At 29.4% G+C, this 15,510-nt stretch overlaps 1 protein-coding gene across 1 annotated transcript; it reads left to right on the forward strand.

The window, feature by feature from the left end:
* The first annotated feature begins 9,912 nt into the window (after nt 1-9,912).
* LOC140180759 (auxin response factor 17-like) lies at nt 9,913-11,896 on the forward strand. The gene is made up of 2 exons (XM_072222052.1): nt 9,913-9,939; nt 11,303-11,896. The coding sequence occupies exons 1-2, from the start codon at nt 9,913-9,915 to the stop codon at nt 11,894-11,896; spliced, it is 621 nt and encodes a 206-aa protein (XP_072078153.1).
* The last annotated feature ends 3,614 nt before the right edge of the window (nt 11,897-15,510 follow it).

Genomic DNA, 15,510 nt, shown 5'->3' on the forward strand with positions numbered 1-15,510 from the left:
TCTTTAGATCTCTTTTAACACTAAATCAGCAAATAAAAGTACTGAACTAACTCTGACTTACCACCCTAAATACATAGCTAAACAATGTCATTTCATTTTGACGCTTAAATAAAACAAAACAAAAAGATGAAAAAGAGTTTATATGATGTACAAATTATTTTATCTCTCTTTATTCTTCAAAATGACATCGTTTTTGTTTTATTTAAGTGGCAAAACGAACAAACATTATTTAACCTTGTGTCTAACATGACAAATCAGAGTTAGTTCTATTCCATTCGTTGCCTCAACACCAACAAAAATCCAAGACCAATATGAAGCCTTGAACTAAATCTCTAAACCATTATAGTAAATTTTGAATTTAAAAGATTAAAATATATAATAAAAGCCGTAAATATCAGAAATCACTTAAACATTGTTTTCATAAATACAAATCCCATTAGCACAAAACACACAACGTATCTGATGCTGAACTTCATCTTCTTCAATCCTTCCTTTAAGCTTGGTCTTCTCCTCTGTTAGACTCTCTCTCTTCGTCACTTTTGCTTTGTCGCCGTTCGCTAGCACGAGCTCCCTCCGCCGCCCTCGCTTGCACGAGCTCCCACATCTGCTGCTCGCACTTGAAGGAACTATAATTACCAGTTCATGAACTGCAATATACTAAGTACATATATTGAAATTACTCTTTGACTAATTAGAATGAGATTTTTAGAAGAGAGATATGTACTAAATAAAATAATATCACTTAAAGAAATAAATTTGTTACACTGAAAATTTATTACCTAGCTGTAATGTTTGATAAACACTAGTATGGTTTATAAAATATATTTAATTCACTTTCTAAAAATTTTGAGTGTATATCATGTTTGAAAAATTTAAGTTACAACTACCATAGTTTTATTTAGTTATTTTAAAATGTCAGATTCATATAAAGGTTCTAAGAATGTTTGGTTTCTATTGGAGAAATTTCTGGACATCTCAAAGTTGAAAAGACATTTTGAAAATGATGCCAATTTCTTTACAGCATTTTGAAAGCATAAGGATTCAGATAAACTAGTTAGCATACCATTTATTTTTTCTATGATAACATAACATCATGACAGAGGATCTTTGATATTTTATAGATACAGACTATTTTAAGCTGAGGATTATACACAGTTACCAGTCAAATTCTTTTCCATCGCAAGTCAATTACAAAAGTAAGCAAGGTTTGCATATTTAGTCAGGAAGCAAGCAGATACAAAGGTACAGCTAAGAGTTTCTGAATCAAATATCAATAATTTTTTCTCACCTTGAATTGAAGAGCTCTCCATTTTCTCATCTAGCCTTTGCATAACGATTAATGGGTTTTGCATGCTTTCAGTAAGGTCCTCACCATTCATATTAGTTGCTGCAAGGGTCTTCAAGTACATAGCAAAACTAACTATCATAGATAATTATTAATTTGGCCTTTTAATGTCACAAGTTTTTATGATATACGAGGATTAATTATAGGAAAAGAAACTTGTTCATGTACCACAAGAAGAGAAGCGATTGGGGAAGATAGAATTTGAAGAACTTGACAAGCTGTTAAATGCTCAGATCGAGATGTTTATCTTGCCAAGTTCTATAGAAGATTTGAAGCAGAACAACTTGGCCTTATTAATTGAATGTGAAAAGCATGTTAAGCATCTAAATTTTCTAATAAAGTTATCTCAGAGTTGGATAGTGAAAATCTTATGCAACTTATGGATTATAGTTGATATATCAATACATTATATTTATGTTTTGAATTGACTTGTTTGTTTATAATTTTTTTTCTTTTAGTTTGATAATATGATAAATTTGTTTATTTTTTAAAATATTATAAATATTTGAATACAAGTTAGATGAAAATTTGTCTTGATTAAATTTGTATTTATTTTGTATAAAATTCAGTTTATTTTGCAAAAAAAAAAATTTTTAAAAATTTTGTTTTATCTTACTGATAGATTTACAAATAAAATTTTTTTCTATATTCCGAGTTGTGAATGCTTTTTCAGTCTCTAATTACAGACAAAAAATCTGTCAAAAATTTGATTCTAGTTACAGACAAAAATTTGTAGAAAAATTTAACGCTAGTTACCGACAAAACATCTGTTAAAAAATGTGACGTGTTTAGCAAGTGATGATTACTGAAAAAAAATTTGTAACAAAGAAAAATCTGTAGATAAATTACTGACAAAAAAATTGTTGGTAAATTTTTTTTTATGAGATTTTTTTCGATAGACAAAATCCGTTAATAAACAAAAATTCGAATGTAATTAAGATCAAATTTTTCTATAAATTTGTCTCTAATAAACAGTTTTTTAGTAGAGAGTATTTTCTATTGGAAGCAATATTATTTAAACATTTAATATTCTAAAGGACATGGTTCACTTACATATTCGTTTTAAACATGATTCTTATCTCCTACTCAAACTAGTAGTTCTTAAAAGGATAAAATATTAAATGCATACACTTTAATTATATTCTTTTAGTAAATATTTTGAAATAAAAAATTAAAGATAAAAAATGACACAGAAAAAATATAAAAATGATGATTCTATTTTTTTCATTGTCCTTTTTTTTAACAAAATAATATTGTGTAAAATTTTATATTTATTTGTCTTGTTTACTAAATAGAATATATTTGTATTTCTAAAAATTATATAAATGAACTTGTACTAATATACAAAAAATTAGTATAAATGAATACAAACAACATAAACTTAGATATTGAATTTATTGAATACTTTTAATTTGACTATTGAATTAAAAGGCAAGCAGCAATTCACATTTTTGTTTTTAAGTTTAAATATTAATGTTTTATGAGCAGTAGTTATAAACTTCTATTGCTTTTGGTCATATTAACTTCAAAAAGTAAATTATGTGGTATATATATTGTAAAACTAGTGTTTAGTTTAGTCTCAAATAATAATTACTTGGATAATAAAGAATCACTTGCTAAAGTAATTACGTTCTCTTCTCTTTTTATTTTCCTAAAAAATTTGAATCTCTTACATTATTAAAAGAAAATATAAGATAGGATAACAATTAATTAAATTTAATTGTTATCTCTTCTCTTCAACTTGAATTGCCTTCAAATAATGCGGGTGGTCAGCTTGTGGATGAATGAATATCATTGCAACTCAATCAAAGGACGAATTTAAATATATACACTTTTTGTTTGAAGATATTTTTGTCAGTCAACATAACATTATCCATTCTATCCTTTCTTCTTTCTTCAACAATCATAACATTCCTTGCTAAAAACTAGGGGTATTATTATTTTGATATTCAACTACTTGGATAAGGATTTGGATCCTAAATTTTAAATTTTATCTTAGAGAATAAAATGTGATATCTTATTATTTATTTTATAAGTAAAACTAAAAAAATATAAAAAAAATATTTAAAAATAAGAGATCATACTTTACTTTTTAAAATAAAAATTCAAAATTTATAGAATCTAAATTTTTTGTATAATTGTATAATTTAAAAAAAAAAACATTAAATTTTTAATTAATATAATGAAAATAAAAATACAACATAATCACGGGATGACAAAGCATGTCGTTCAACTGAATGAGTAATAAGTTTCAATTATTTATATGCAAGTAAATGAAATATACCATTAATTTTGTTCACATTAATATAAGCAGCTGAAACTTCTCTTTCCAACGCATACCATGTTAATTATAAATGAATGTTATGGTGTCTATTATATATTATATCTAACTTATTAAAAAAATAAATATATAATATTTAATAAATTTTAAATATTTTATTTTTAATTTAAATATTTTATTTTTTATTTTTAAAAATAAGTTAGATAATTTAGACATTACAATAAAAAATATCATAAAATTTATCTTATAAATAAAATCTGTACATTAGAAATATAAAAAGAGTCCAAGTTCAAGAGCAAAATCGTAATTAAGAAGAAAAATAGAGGGGATGCTTGTAATGCTTGTTAGATTAGTTTCCATTCATAATGAATTAATTGTTTCACTTTTATCCTTCTGTGTTGTTGGGATTTTTTTTTGGTGAATTCTACCTAACCCTCTCTAAAATAACATGTAAGTTACCCTTCATGATGTGTCACATTTTAATTGGTCATTACTTAACTATAGTTGGGTTATTTTGTAATTTATTATTTGAGATGGGTAATTGTATAATTTCTTAAAATATTAAAATTCTACCCCATTAATTGAAGCACGTTCTCATGCAATCTCTTTCTACAGTGCATCATTCCTTAACGAGTCGTTGAATTTCCATGGCTTGTAACTTCTTCGTTCTTCCCAGTATAGTCAGCACCGACTTCCAGTATAGTCAGCACCGACTTCATTGCTATCTCATGTCCTCTCACTCAATCTCTTTTTTTTTTTTACCATGGATCATTCCTTACCAATATAATTAATGGTTAGTTTGGTTATTAAATTTTTTTCATTAAAAATAATATATGGAATATATATTCATATGTAAAATATAATATAATATAATAAAATAAATCTATTAAGAGTACTTAAAAGTATAATTAAAATCAAGAATATACAAATATAATAATAAAATTTGTACTCTAAACAAGTAAACATATCTTATCATACAGTCACCAAAATATCTTTTATCATACATAAATTATTTAAAAAAATATAAATTGTTAAAATTAATAACACAAATTTAAAATGATAAAATTCAACTTTCTTACAAGTAATTTTTATAGTATTTTTATTCTTTTAATTTTTAATTTATTAATATTTTATTATTTAATTAATAATTAAACAAATTATTTTCATGAGAAATATTTTTTGTATAATCTTAAAGAAGAGACCAATATACCAATTTAAAAATTAATGTAAAAATGATATTTTAAATAAAAAATAGTTAATATTAAAATTTTTAAATACAAAAGCAAATTATATATATATTCAGGATATAAATATAAAATACATGTTTAAAATAAATAAAGGAGACAAAAATAATTATTTATTTCTCATGAATACTTTCATTTTATCTGTTTTATTTATTTTATGCATATATTTTATATTTATTTTTTAAATATTTATACAAATTATTTTTATATTTAAAAATTTTAATATTAAATATTTTTTATTTAAAATTTTATTTTTACTTTATTTTTTAAACTAATATATTGGTCTCTTCTACAAGATAATACAAAACATAATTTTTTATAAAAATAATTTGTTTAATCATTAATTAAATAATAAAGTACTAATAAATTGTAAATTAAAAGAATAAAAATATTATAACAAATACAGTAAAAATTTGGATTTTATTATTTTAAATTTGTATTATTAATTTTAATAATATATTTATTTTTTAAATAATTTATGTATGATAAAAAATATGTTTACTTGTTTAGAGTACAAATTTTATTATTATATTTATATATTCATGATTTTAATTATACTTTAAGTATTTTAAATAGATTTATTTTATTATATTATATTTTAAATATGAATATATATTCCATCTTGTAATTAAATAAATATATATTTTTTTAATAAAAAAATTTAATAACCGAACTAACCATTAATGATGTTAATGTTGGTAAAGAGTGATTCATGGCAAAAAAAAAAAAAAAAAAAAAAAAAGAGGGGGGGATTGAGTGAGAGGACAAGAGATAGCAATGAAGTCCGCGTTGGCTATACTGGGAAGAACAGGGAAGTTACGAGCCATGGAAATTCAACGACCCGTTAAGAAATGATGCACTGTAGAAAGAGATTGCGTGAGAACGTGCTTCAATTAATGGGGTAGAATTTTAATATTTTAAGAAATTATACAATTACTCATCTCAAATAATAAATTACAAAATAACCCAACTATAGTTAAGTGATGACCAATTAAAATGTGACACATCATGAAGGATAACTTACATGTTATTTTAGAGGGGATTGAGTAGAATTCACCTTTTTTTTTTTTTTTGTTGCAATTGGCTATAAGATCATTCCATGGTTCTCCACTTCTATGATTGGCATTCATATGTTTTCCGACTTGACTTTTTGCTTAAACTTTTTAATATTTTTATAGAGGTAACTGGCACATGATAGATGCTGTTGCATGATGACCTTGAAGTGAAGCAGCAGTGTACAAACATTTTTTTTGGTGTTACAAACAAAAGTTTTGCTGAAAACTCAGGTGCAGTCAACTTTAAGTGAAGTTGATAACTGAGAGCTGATAGATAATTTAACTGATTTGACTAAATTTTCATATAACTCTCAACTATCAATTTCACGTAAAGTCGACTGCACCTGAATTTTTTAAGTGAAAAAATGTCGTAAGTAACATTATTACGGGGCAGTTTTTTATTAATTTTAGTTAATTAAAATAAAATAAATTTAATATTTTTAATTATCTTATATCATAACACGTTATAATTTAGTAAATGTTAAAGTTATTAAATTTTTACTAAAATATGTGTAATACTTTTAAACATAATACAAGTATTGTAGATATTACATAATTTTCATTTGAAATACATTTTAAACATCAAACATTAGAATTGTTATCACAGCAATAGTTTTATTTGAAGCACTAAATTAATTAATATACCTATAATAATTTTCGGAAAAAAACACGGACAAAAAATACGGACAAAAAGGCTTTCATCCTCAATCTAAAATTTTCTCCGCGATTTTCATCTCCATTTCCGAAAAAAAATGTTAGAACAATGATTAGAAACTTTTGTGGAGTTTTAAAAAAATATAAAAAATATTTACAATATATATCTTTGTATATTTTTTAGAATAAAAAACATTTTAGTCCTTGACCTTTTTTTTTGTGGACATTTTTGTCTCTGACATTTGAAAAATACTTTTAAGTTTCTAACGTCCTTAAAACCTGGACGGATCAGTCCCTCGGTCCAAATACCTCAATTAGACCCAACGGAAAAAGCTGACGTGGCTCGTATTACGGGAGCCACGTCAGCTTTTTTCGTTGGTCTAACGGATGTATTTGGACGAAGGGACTGATCCGTCCAGTTTTCAAAGACGTCAGAGACTTAAAAGTATTTTTCAATGATTAGAGACGAAAATGTCTACAGAAAAAAGTCAAAGACAAAAATATCCTTTACTCTATTTTTTATATGTCACCGGAGAAATTACTTAAAGAGAACAGTATAAAATAAAAATTCTAGCAAAAACAACTTTGTCGTGATTGAAATTTCAGTGTTAAAAAATTATATATGTACATATTTTGGTGATATACTATAAGTTACTCTTAAAAAATAATAGATTATAAAGAGATTTTTTTAACAGAATTTTATTTTCAATTTCTAACTATTTTAAATAATTTTATCGTAAAATTAAAATTAAATTAAAAAATTTACTTACAGATTCTAACTTTTTTTTAATAATTTTACCGATAAAATTAAAATTATTCTAACCATTTTTTAATAATTTTATCGTAAAATTAAAATTAAATTTAAAATTAAAAATTTTCTGACAAATTCTAACTTTTTTAATAACTTTATCGATAAAATTAAAATTAAATTTAAAATTATCACCGATAAAAAATTAATTTGTACTTATTTGATAAATTCTTCTCAAATTTGAATTAAATAAGACTAAATCTTTGAAGTAGTTCTTCAGATTCACTGAATAAATTTTTGAAATCGGGTTCCTAATCATTTGTTCGATGGACTTCTCACTCCTAAAAAATTTAAACATCTAAATCGGTCTCTATCTAGTTTGATATACGTACGTTTTAGTCCCTATCGAAACTTACATATATTAAAGTAGATAAAAACTGATTTAGGAGTTTAAATTTTTTAAAGAGTAAAAAGTCCATCGAACAAATGGTTAGAGATCGAAAAAGACATTTACTCTGAAAACTAACTTCAGTAAAGTTAAAAACAAGAGATGACTAATGAAGACAAATCTATATCTCTGACTAACCAGGACAGGGCAAACTATCAATATGTTTTTGCAATTAAAAAATTAGCGTATATGAATAATTCTAAAAAGTGAAATAAAAGAATAAAATAACAAAATATAAAAAAAAGATATAAGTATTGAACTCAGTTAATTTTTCTATGTATTAAAATAATTTGAACTTACACCTTTAATCTCATGATAAATTAGTACAAAATTGTTACAAAAGGATAAAAACAAAAAGTTAGACCACAAAATAGAAGAAGATAATATGTCAAAATTTAAAATATCACCTTCTCTTATCTATTACTAAAATATATAATTTGACTGAGTAGAAATAGGATTCGATAATTTTAAAATGTTTGGACTATTAAATGGTTTAATAATAAAATATATATTTTTTTAATTTTTTCATAATTATTAAATAGTCCTTAATTATTTAATTTTAATTACAATTTAATCTTTTATATATTATTTAATTATTAAATTTATCCTCTATTTTATAAATTATTATTTTATTATTCAGCTATTATGTTTATTAATCATTAATTAGAAACAAAAAACAACAAATCTTCATAAATATTTTGGCAATGCGAATCACGAGTTTTTTTTCGTTTTGGTCCGTTACATCTGTAAACACCAAGAAAATCGTGTTTCTTGATAATTCAATCGATTGGACGTACAACACAATCGATTGAATATCGCAAGTTTCTTCAAAATTCAATTGATCGAAGATGTAACACAATCAATTAATATGGATTTTCTCAAAATTCAATTGATTAAAATTGTTACACAATCAACTAAATTGCACTACAGAATATAAGTTTTTTCTTATTTAATCGATTGGTAATGTTACCCAATCAATTGAATTTCGTAAAACAATAAGAATATTTTCTTATTCAATCAATTGGCATGATAACACAATCGATTAAATTGTGCTGTGGAATGAGTTTTCTCAAAATTTAGTCAATTAGCTTTGTAACACAATCGATTGAATTTTGTACGTGATTAAGCATAATTTCTTATTCAATCGATTAATGTGGTAACACACTCGATTGAGTTGAGAACTGCAATGTATGTTAAACCGTTATAACCACTTTTTGATAAATTATTATCTTATTATTCATTTATTTTATTTAGGGCTGGAAGTGAGTCGAGCTGAGTCGAGTTAGACCAAACTCAAGCTCGACTCACAAAAATGGAGTTTGACTCATGGCTCGACTCATTAACAATCGAGCCTATTTCTTAAATTCAAGCTCGGCTCACCGAAAGCTCACAAGCTGGCTCAAATAATAGGAACATAATCTACATTCTATATGAATAAATTATAACTTATATATTTTAAAAAAATTTAAAAAGATTAATTTTATATATTATTTATCTATTAATAATAAATTATAATTTTTTTATTTATGTCCTACATCAAAATTATATGTAAAAAATAAATATAAAATTTTAAATAATTAAGATTATATATATATATATATATATATATATATATATAATCGAGCCAACTCACGAACTAATAAGCTGAGTTTATCTAAGCTCAAACTCAACTCATTTAATTTATGAGCTCAATTTCATGCTCAAACTTGGCTCACTAGCTCACGAGTTTAGCTTATCGAGCTATTAACGAGTCGAGCTCGAGTTGGCTCATGAGCTGACTTGACTCACTTCCATCCCTAATCTTATCTTTAAAATTCTATCTCAATTTTTTAGATATCATAATCTTATCTTTTTCAATACTAATATTAATAATTGGTGAATAATCTATCGTCGATTTATTTTTTAATTATCCAATTTTACAATTGTAATCGTTTATCAATCTCCCTCATTATCAATTTGTTCATCATTTATCCATCTCCTTAATATCTAATTTTTCTTCATCGTTTATCCATCTCCTCAATATCCAATTTTTATTTATTGTTAGGCGATCTTTATCGTTGTAGTAATCGTAATCCACATAAATCCAATCAATTAGTTCATAAAAGAGTCTTTTTCATCTTATGTCTTTTAGGAAATAATGGATTGTTTTGATTCCAAAATCGAGGTTAGTGAATAGAATTTTTTTATTTTGCAATTCCTTATTTTAGTAGTTATGACCGTCTTGGTCATGTATTAAAAGTATATATAGATATTATTTAAAATATAATTTTTAATTTTTAATATTTAATATACGAAGAAGAACAAATCAAATGAAATTAGAAATTAGATCTATTTTAGTCTGATTTGTATATAACTTTAACATGAGAATTGAAATCTCGTTAGAATTGAAATTAGTACTATTTTATTTTTTATACCAAAATAAGAATAGAATTCTAATTTTGTAGAGAATTCTAATTAGAATAGAATTCTAATTTTGTAGAGAATTCTATTCCAATGGTTAATCAATGCAAAATACATTACTCTAAAAAATAGTAGAAAATTAATTTTTTTTATTAAAGATTAAAAAATATCAATTTATGTCATGAACATTTAGGTAGCGTTTGGTGGAGAGAGTGAGAGATAGAGACTAAGAGACAGAGATTGAAATAAATCTCAATATTCTCTTTGGTGCAAAGTGGGAGACAGAAATTAAAACAAGAATAAAACTCTAATTTAATTTGCACGAAGGATAAATTGGAATTAATTAATTGAAATGAGGATATTTTATGTATAAAATGTTATTAAAGTTTCAGTCTCCATCTCTAAAAATTTGAGTCCCATGTATCCTTACTTTTTGGAGATATTGAAATATTGAAATTTTAGAACAGACACAGAAATTTTAGTACCAATCTCTGAACTAACAAATATGATATTGAATCTCAGTCTTCCAATCTCTGTATCAATACTTCAAAACAAACGCTACCTTAAAAAAATGGAAATAACATTAATATATGTAAACATATAAATAGAATGCAAACAAAATATTTTTTATAAATAAATTAATTATATAAAATAAAATATAATTGACAAGACATCATATTTATATGACATAGTTGTTGAAATAAAAAATAGAAATGACATTACTTTACCTAAAAATATGAGTTTTTTAAACTAATATATATATAGTATCATACTAATCCATTAAATACATCAAAAACTTTAATTACGTGTAAATTTTAATCAATTGTATTATCGTATTTTTGTTGTTTTGTGAAATTCAATTGATTGTGTAATAATTTTAATCAATTGAAATTTAAAAAAACCATGTTACCCTGCGAAAAAATAAATATAAGTAATATTTTGTGAAAAAAAAAAAAGCAAAGCTAGAGTTTTTTTTGTTTGTGTATTGTCATGGTTCGTTAAAAAATAATAGATGAATTTTTACTGATTGTTTTGGTTAAATAAAGATTTGGTGATAATATCTTTTTATAATATTTTTTATTGAAGCTGATGTTGGCTTCTTTTTTTTTTTTCCTTTTTTTCTATAGATTACATGGGATGAATCCGAAATTTTGAAGAATATAAATCCGGTCAGTCCATGGCAGGTGGAACTTCTTTCTGAGACACTTTTACTTCCTCAAGTATTTTTCCCAACAAAGAGGTTCAGAACTTCAGATGGTTCTGGAGTATTCACTAATGAAATGGGAGAATCTTCATCTTCAATTACAAGATTTTTTATTCCTGATTCAACAATGGGACTGCTGAATCAAACATTGTTGAGCAATTATGATACTCTTTTTTCTGCTAGCATGCAGGGAGCCAGGCATCCTCTATTTTCTGCAGCTACTTATCCCCTCTTTCCGATTGATCCTTCTCTATCTATTGATAGTTCCTTTGAGAATAATATTGTACCAAAGTTAAATGTTATGTTGCCAAAACTTAATATTGACACTCATAAGCCTAAAAACTTATCACCACATAGCAAGTCAAATTTGACTCCCGTTGATGAGATCCCTAATAGCAACTCAACTAAATCTGGAGCTACTTCATTTCAGTTATTTGGTTGTACTATTCAAACAGATCAAGCTTCTGATAAAATTGCTGACTATAACAATGTTGAAGGAGAAGACAACATACAATAAAATAATGTCTCCTCAATGAAGAGTAACATCTATTTGTACCGGTATGTCTATAAGCTTATATCTAAATAATAAACTGAAATTTATCTTAAGAATGAATTAAATATATATAAAAAAACAGCTATTAGTGTATAGTTGATAATGTTAGAGAATCAATTAGAATCATTAGAATCAATTTAGATCAATTAGCATCGTCTATATTTATATAGCATATCTGTACATTAATTGTAGGATTCTATGTCTTTATTACTTTGATTTATTTAGCACCTATAAATACCCCTTGTATATTGTACCTGACACACAACTCAATAATACACTTTTCACATCATTCTCTCAGTCTCTTGTTTCTAACATGGTATCAAGAGCTTAGGTCCTTTTTTTTTCAATGAATATTAGTTCATAGCCCCTTTGTTTTTTTCTTGTCGGCAGTGTTCTTTGGCCTCCTTTTTCGTACTTTTTTTGACGCTTTGGTTCGTCACCCCCATACCCTTCTTGTTCGTCTCCTCGCCGTGATTCCAACGCAACCAAAACCGTCGCCATCCGCCGCCGGACGCGCCTCCACGCGCCGCCTAAAGACGTCGTCACGACCAGGTTGATCTTTCACCCGTGCCTCTTTGCTCGCGATTTTCGAGCTGTTTCCGACGCTTTGGTTCGTCACCTCCGGTATCATCGTGTTCTTCTCTCCGTCAGCTTTCCAACGCCGCCAAGATCGTCGCCAACGACCACCACACGCGCCTCCACGCGCCGTCAGAACATTGCTGCCGACCACCATTCTTTCTCATCCGGAGGCTTCAGCAGCCGTTGGATCTTCGTGCAGATCGGACGTCCCTGGAGCGTCCACGTGTCACAAGGTAAGCTGGTTGGGCAACCCGACCCGCGACGACCCGACCCGACCCGCCCTGAGACCCGCGTGCCACCTGTGCGCCAGCGTGTCTCCATCCGCCTCTCCCGTGCTGACACGTGTCATCACCCGCTGACGTGGCGCTGACGCATTGCTGACGTGGCGCTGACGCATCGCTGACGTGGCTGCCAAGTGGACCATCCCTAAGGTTTTTTGGTGAGCTCTTTCCGATTCCGCGCTCTGTTTTCTCGTTTTCTGCCCCGAATTTGCAGTTTTCTTCTTCCTTTGCTATTTCTTCTATTACTATGGAAAAACCGGATGTCTTTCAGCCTATCCCTGTTATTCTTAATGGCTCCAACTATGCACATTGGGTTGAAGCCATGCGAGGATTTCTTAAAGGGAGAAAATTATGGCGATATGTAACTGGTGATATTGCTTGTCCTGTTAAGCCAACTGTATCCAAAGATGGTACCTCCAAATCCAAGGAGGATGCTGAGAAGGAGAAGGACTATGCAGAGAAATTGGAAGATTGGGATAGTAAAAATCATCAGATTATCACTTGGTTCCGCAACACTTCTACTCCTGGCATTCACTTACAATTTGGGCGTTTTGAAACTGCTAAAGAGGTATGGGATCATTTGGCGAAACGTTACACTATCTCTGATCTCTCTCATCAGTACCAACTGCTTAAGGAACTTCATAGCCTTAAGCAAGAACGTGGCCAAGCAGTTTTTGATTTTCTTGCTCAAATGGAGATTATTTGGGATCAGTTGACCTCCTGTGAGCCTGTTCTTAAAGATCCCACTGATGCTAAGGCATATGAGGATTATCGGAACCGGACACGTCTCATCCAATTTCTGATGGCACTTACTGATGACTATGAGCCGGTCAGGGCTTCTCTTCTTCATCAGAATCCCTTGCCTAGTCTTGAAGATGCTCTTCCTCGTCTTAAGTCTGAAGAAACGCGCTTGGGATTGCTTCGTTCTAAAAGTGAAACTGTCTTTGCTGCCACCGACAGAAAGGGAAAAATCTGTCGCAATTGTAATCGGCCTGGGCATTCCTTCTCCGACTGTCCTTCTATTGAATGTCGTAAGTGCAAACAAAAAGGCCACATTGGCTCCAATTGCCCGAAACTGTTCTGCCATTATTGTAAGCTCTCGGGTCACTTGATTGCTACCTGTCCTACTCGACCACCACGCTCAGATCAGAACAAGTATCAACCTCGTCCCAACCACTCTTCGCATGTGCCTGCCTCTGCTGCTGCTGCTACTGAGTCCACCTCTTCCACATCTCTCAACACACCTTCTGTCTCTCCATCAGATATTGAAACCCTTCTTCGGCAACTTCTCTCTTTCTCTGGTAATACCCCCGCTACTCTTTCCACCCCTCCAGGTAATTCTAAATGGTATTTTGATTCTGGTTGTTTCAATCATATGTCTCCTTTGCGTCATCTTTTTACTTGGGTCTATTTGATGACTAATCGTTGTGAGTTGCCTCAGATTTATATTAACTTTGCCACTATGGTTCGAACTCAGTTTTCAAAGGTCATTAAAATTTTCAGACGTGATAATGCTATGGAATATCGTGACTCCAAACTTTTAAATTTTCTCGCTGAACAGGGTACTTTGTCCGAGTTTTCTTGTCCTGGTACCTCTCAACAAAATGGCAGAGCTGAGCGTAAACACCGTCATATTCTTGACTCTGTCCGTGCGATGCTTATTTCCTCTTCCTGTCCTGAGCGTGCTTGGGGTGAAGCTGTCCTCACTGCTGTTCATGCTATCAATAGACTCCCTTCTTCTGTTCTTGGTAACACTACTCCCTTTGAGCGTCTTTATCGTACTTCTCCCGATTACAGTTCTCTCCGTGTTTTTGGTTGTGTCTGTTTTGTCCTTCTTCAGCCTCATGAACATAATAAGCTTGAACCTCGGGCTCGCATGTGTTGTTTTCTTGGGTATGCTTCTGAACATAAGGGTTATCGTTGTTGGGATCCTATCTCTCGCCGTATTCGTATATCTCGTCATGTTGTCTTCTGGGAACATCACATGTTCTCTAGTTTCTCCTCCTTTGAGTCCATTCCTTCTACTCCATCACCGTTTTTTACTAACCCAAATGTTGATCTCTTTCCTAGTGATGATACTACAGGGTCTACCCCAAGTCCACCACTCGAGGCTCCTGATCCTCCACCTTCTCCATCTCCCGATGATTCCAGTCCGGACGGCGATCCCACTCCTAGCGTCATGCCTCCTCCTCCCACTCGTTCTTCTAGAGTAAGGAATCCCCCTCCTCATCTTCTTGATTATCATTGCTTTTCTACTATTCTTCATCAACATGAACCTAAGTCATTCAGAGAAGCCTCCACAAATCCAAATTGGCAACAAGCAATGCAGGAAGAAATACAGGCACTTGAAAAAGCACACACTTGGGATTTGGTTGATCCTCCTTCTGATCAGGAAGTTGTGGGCAGTAGATGGGTATACAAGATCAAGACTCGCTCTGATGGCTCTATTGACCGTTATAAGGCACGATTGGTTGCTCAAGGTTGTACGCAAGAGTATGGTATTGATTATGAAGAGACTTTTGCTCCTGTTGCTCGCCTTACGTCTGTTAGAGCTCTCCTTGCCATTGCTGCGGTTAAAAGATGGTCTCTCCGTCAGATGGATGTGAAGAATGCATTTCTTAATGGGGATTTGAAACAGAGAGTCTATATGAAACCACCTCCAGGATATCCTTGTCCTTCCAGTAAGGTTTGTCTCCTTCGCAAGGCACTTTATGGACT

This window comes from Arachis hypogaea, chromosome 17, assembly GCF_003086295.3.
Source record: "Arachis hypogaea cultivar Tifrunner chromosome 17, arahy.Tifrunner.gnm2.J5K5, whole genome shotgun sequence".
NCBI lineage: Eukaryota > Viridiplantae > Streptophyta > Magnoliopsida > Fabales > Fabaceae > Arachis > Arachis hypogaea.

Excerpts from the sequence above, each read along its gene's own strand:
- LOC140180759 (XM_072222052.1), top strand. The coding sequence starts at position 9,913 with ATGGATTGTTTTGATTCCAAAATCGAG. Across the intron at positions 9,940-11,302 it reads GTTTTGATTCCAAAATCGAG|ATTACATGGGATGAATCCGA; the intron begins GTTAGTGAATAG and ends TTTTTTCTATAG.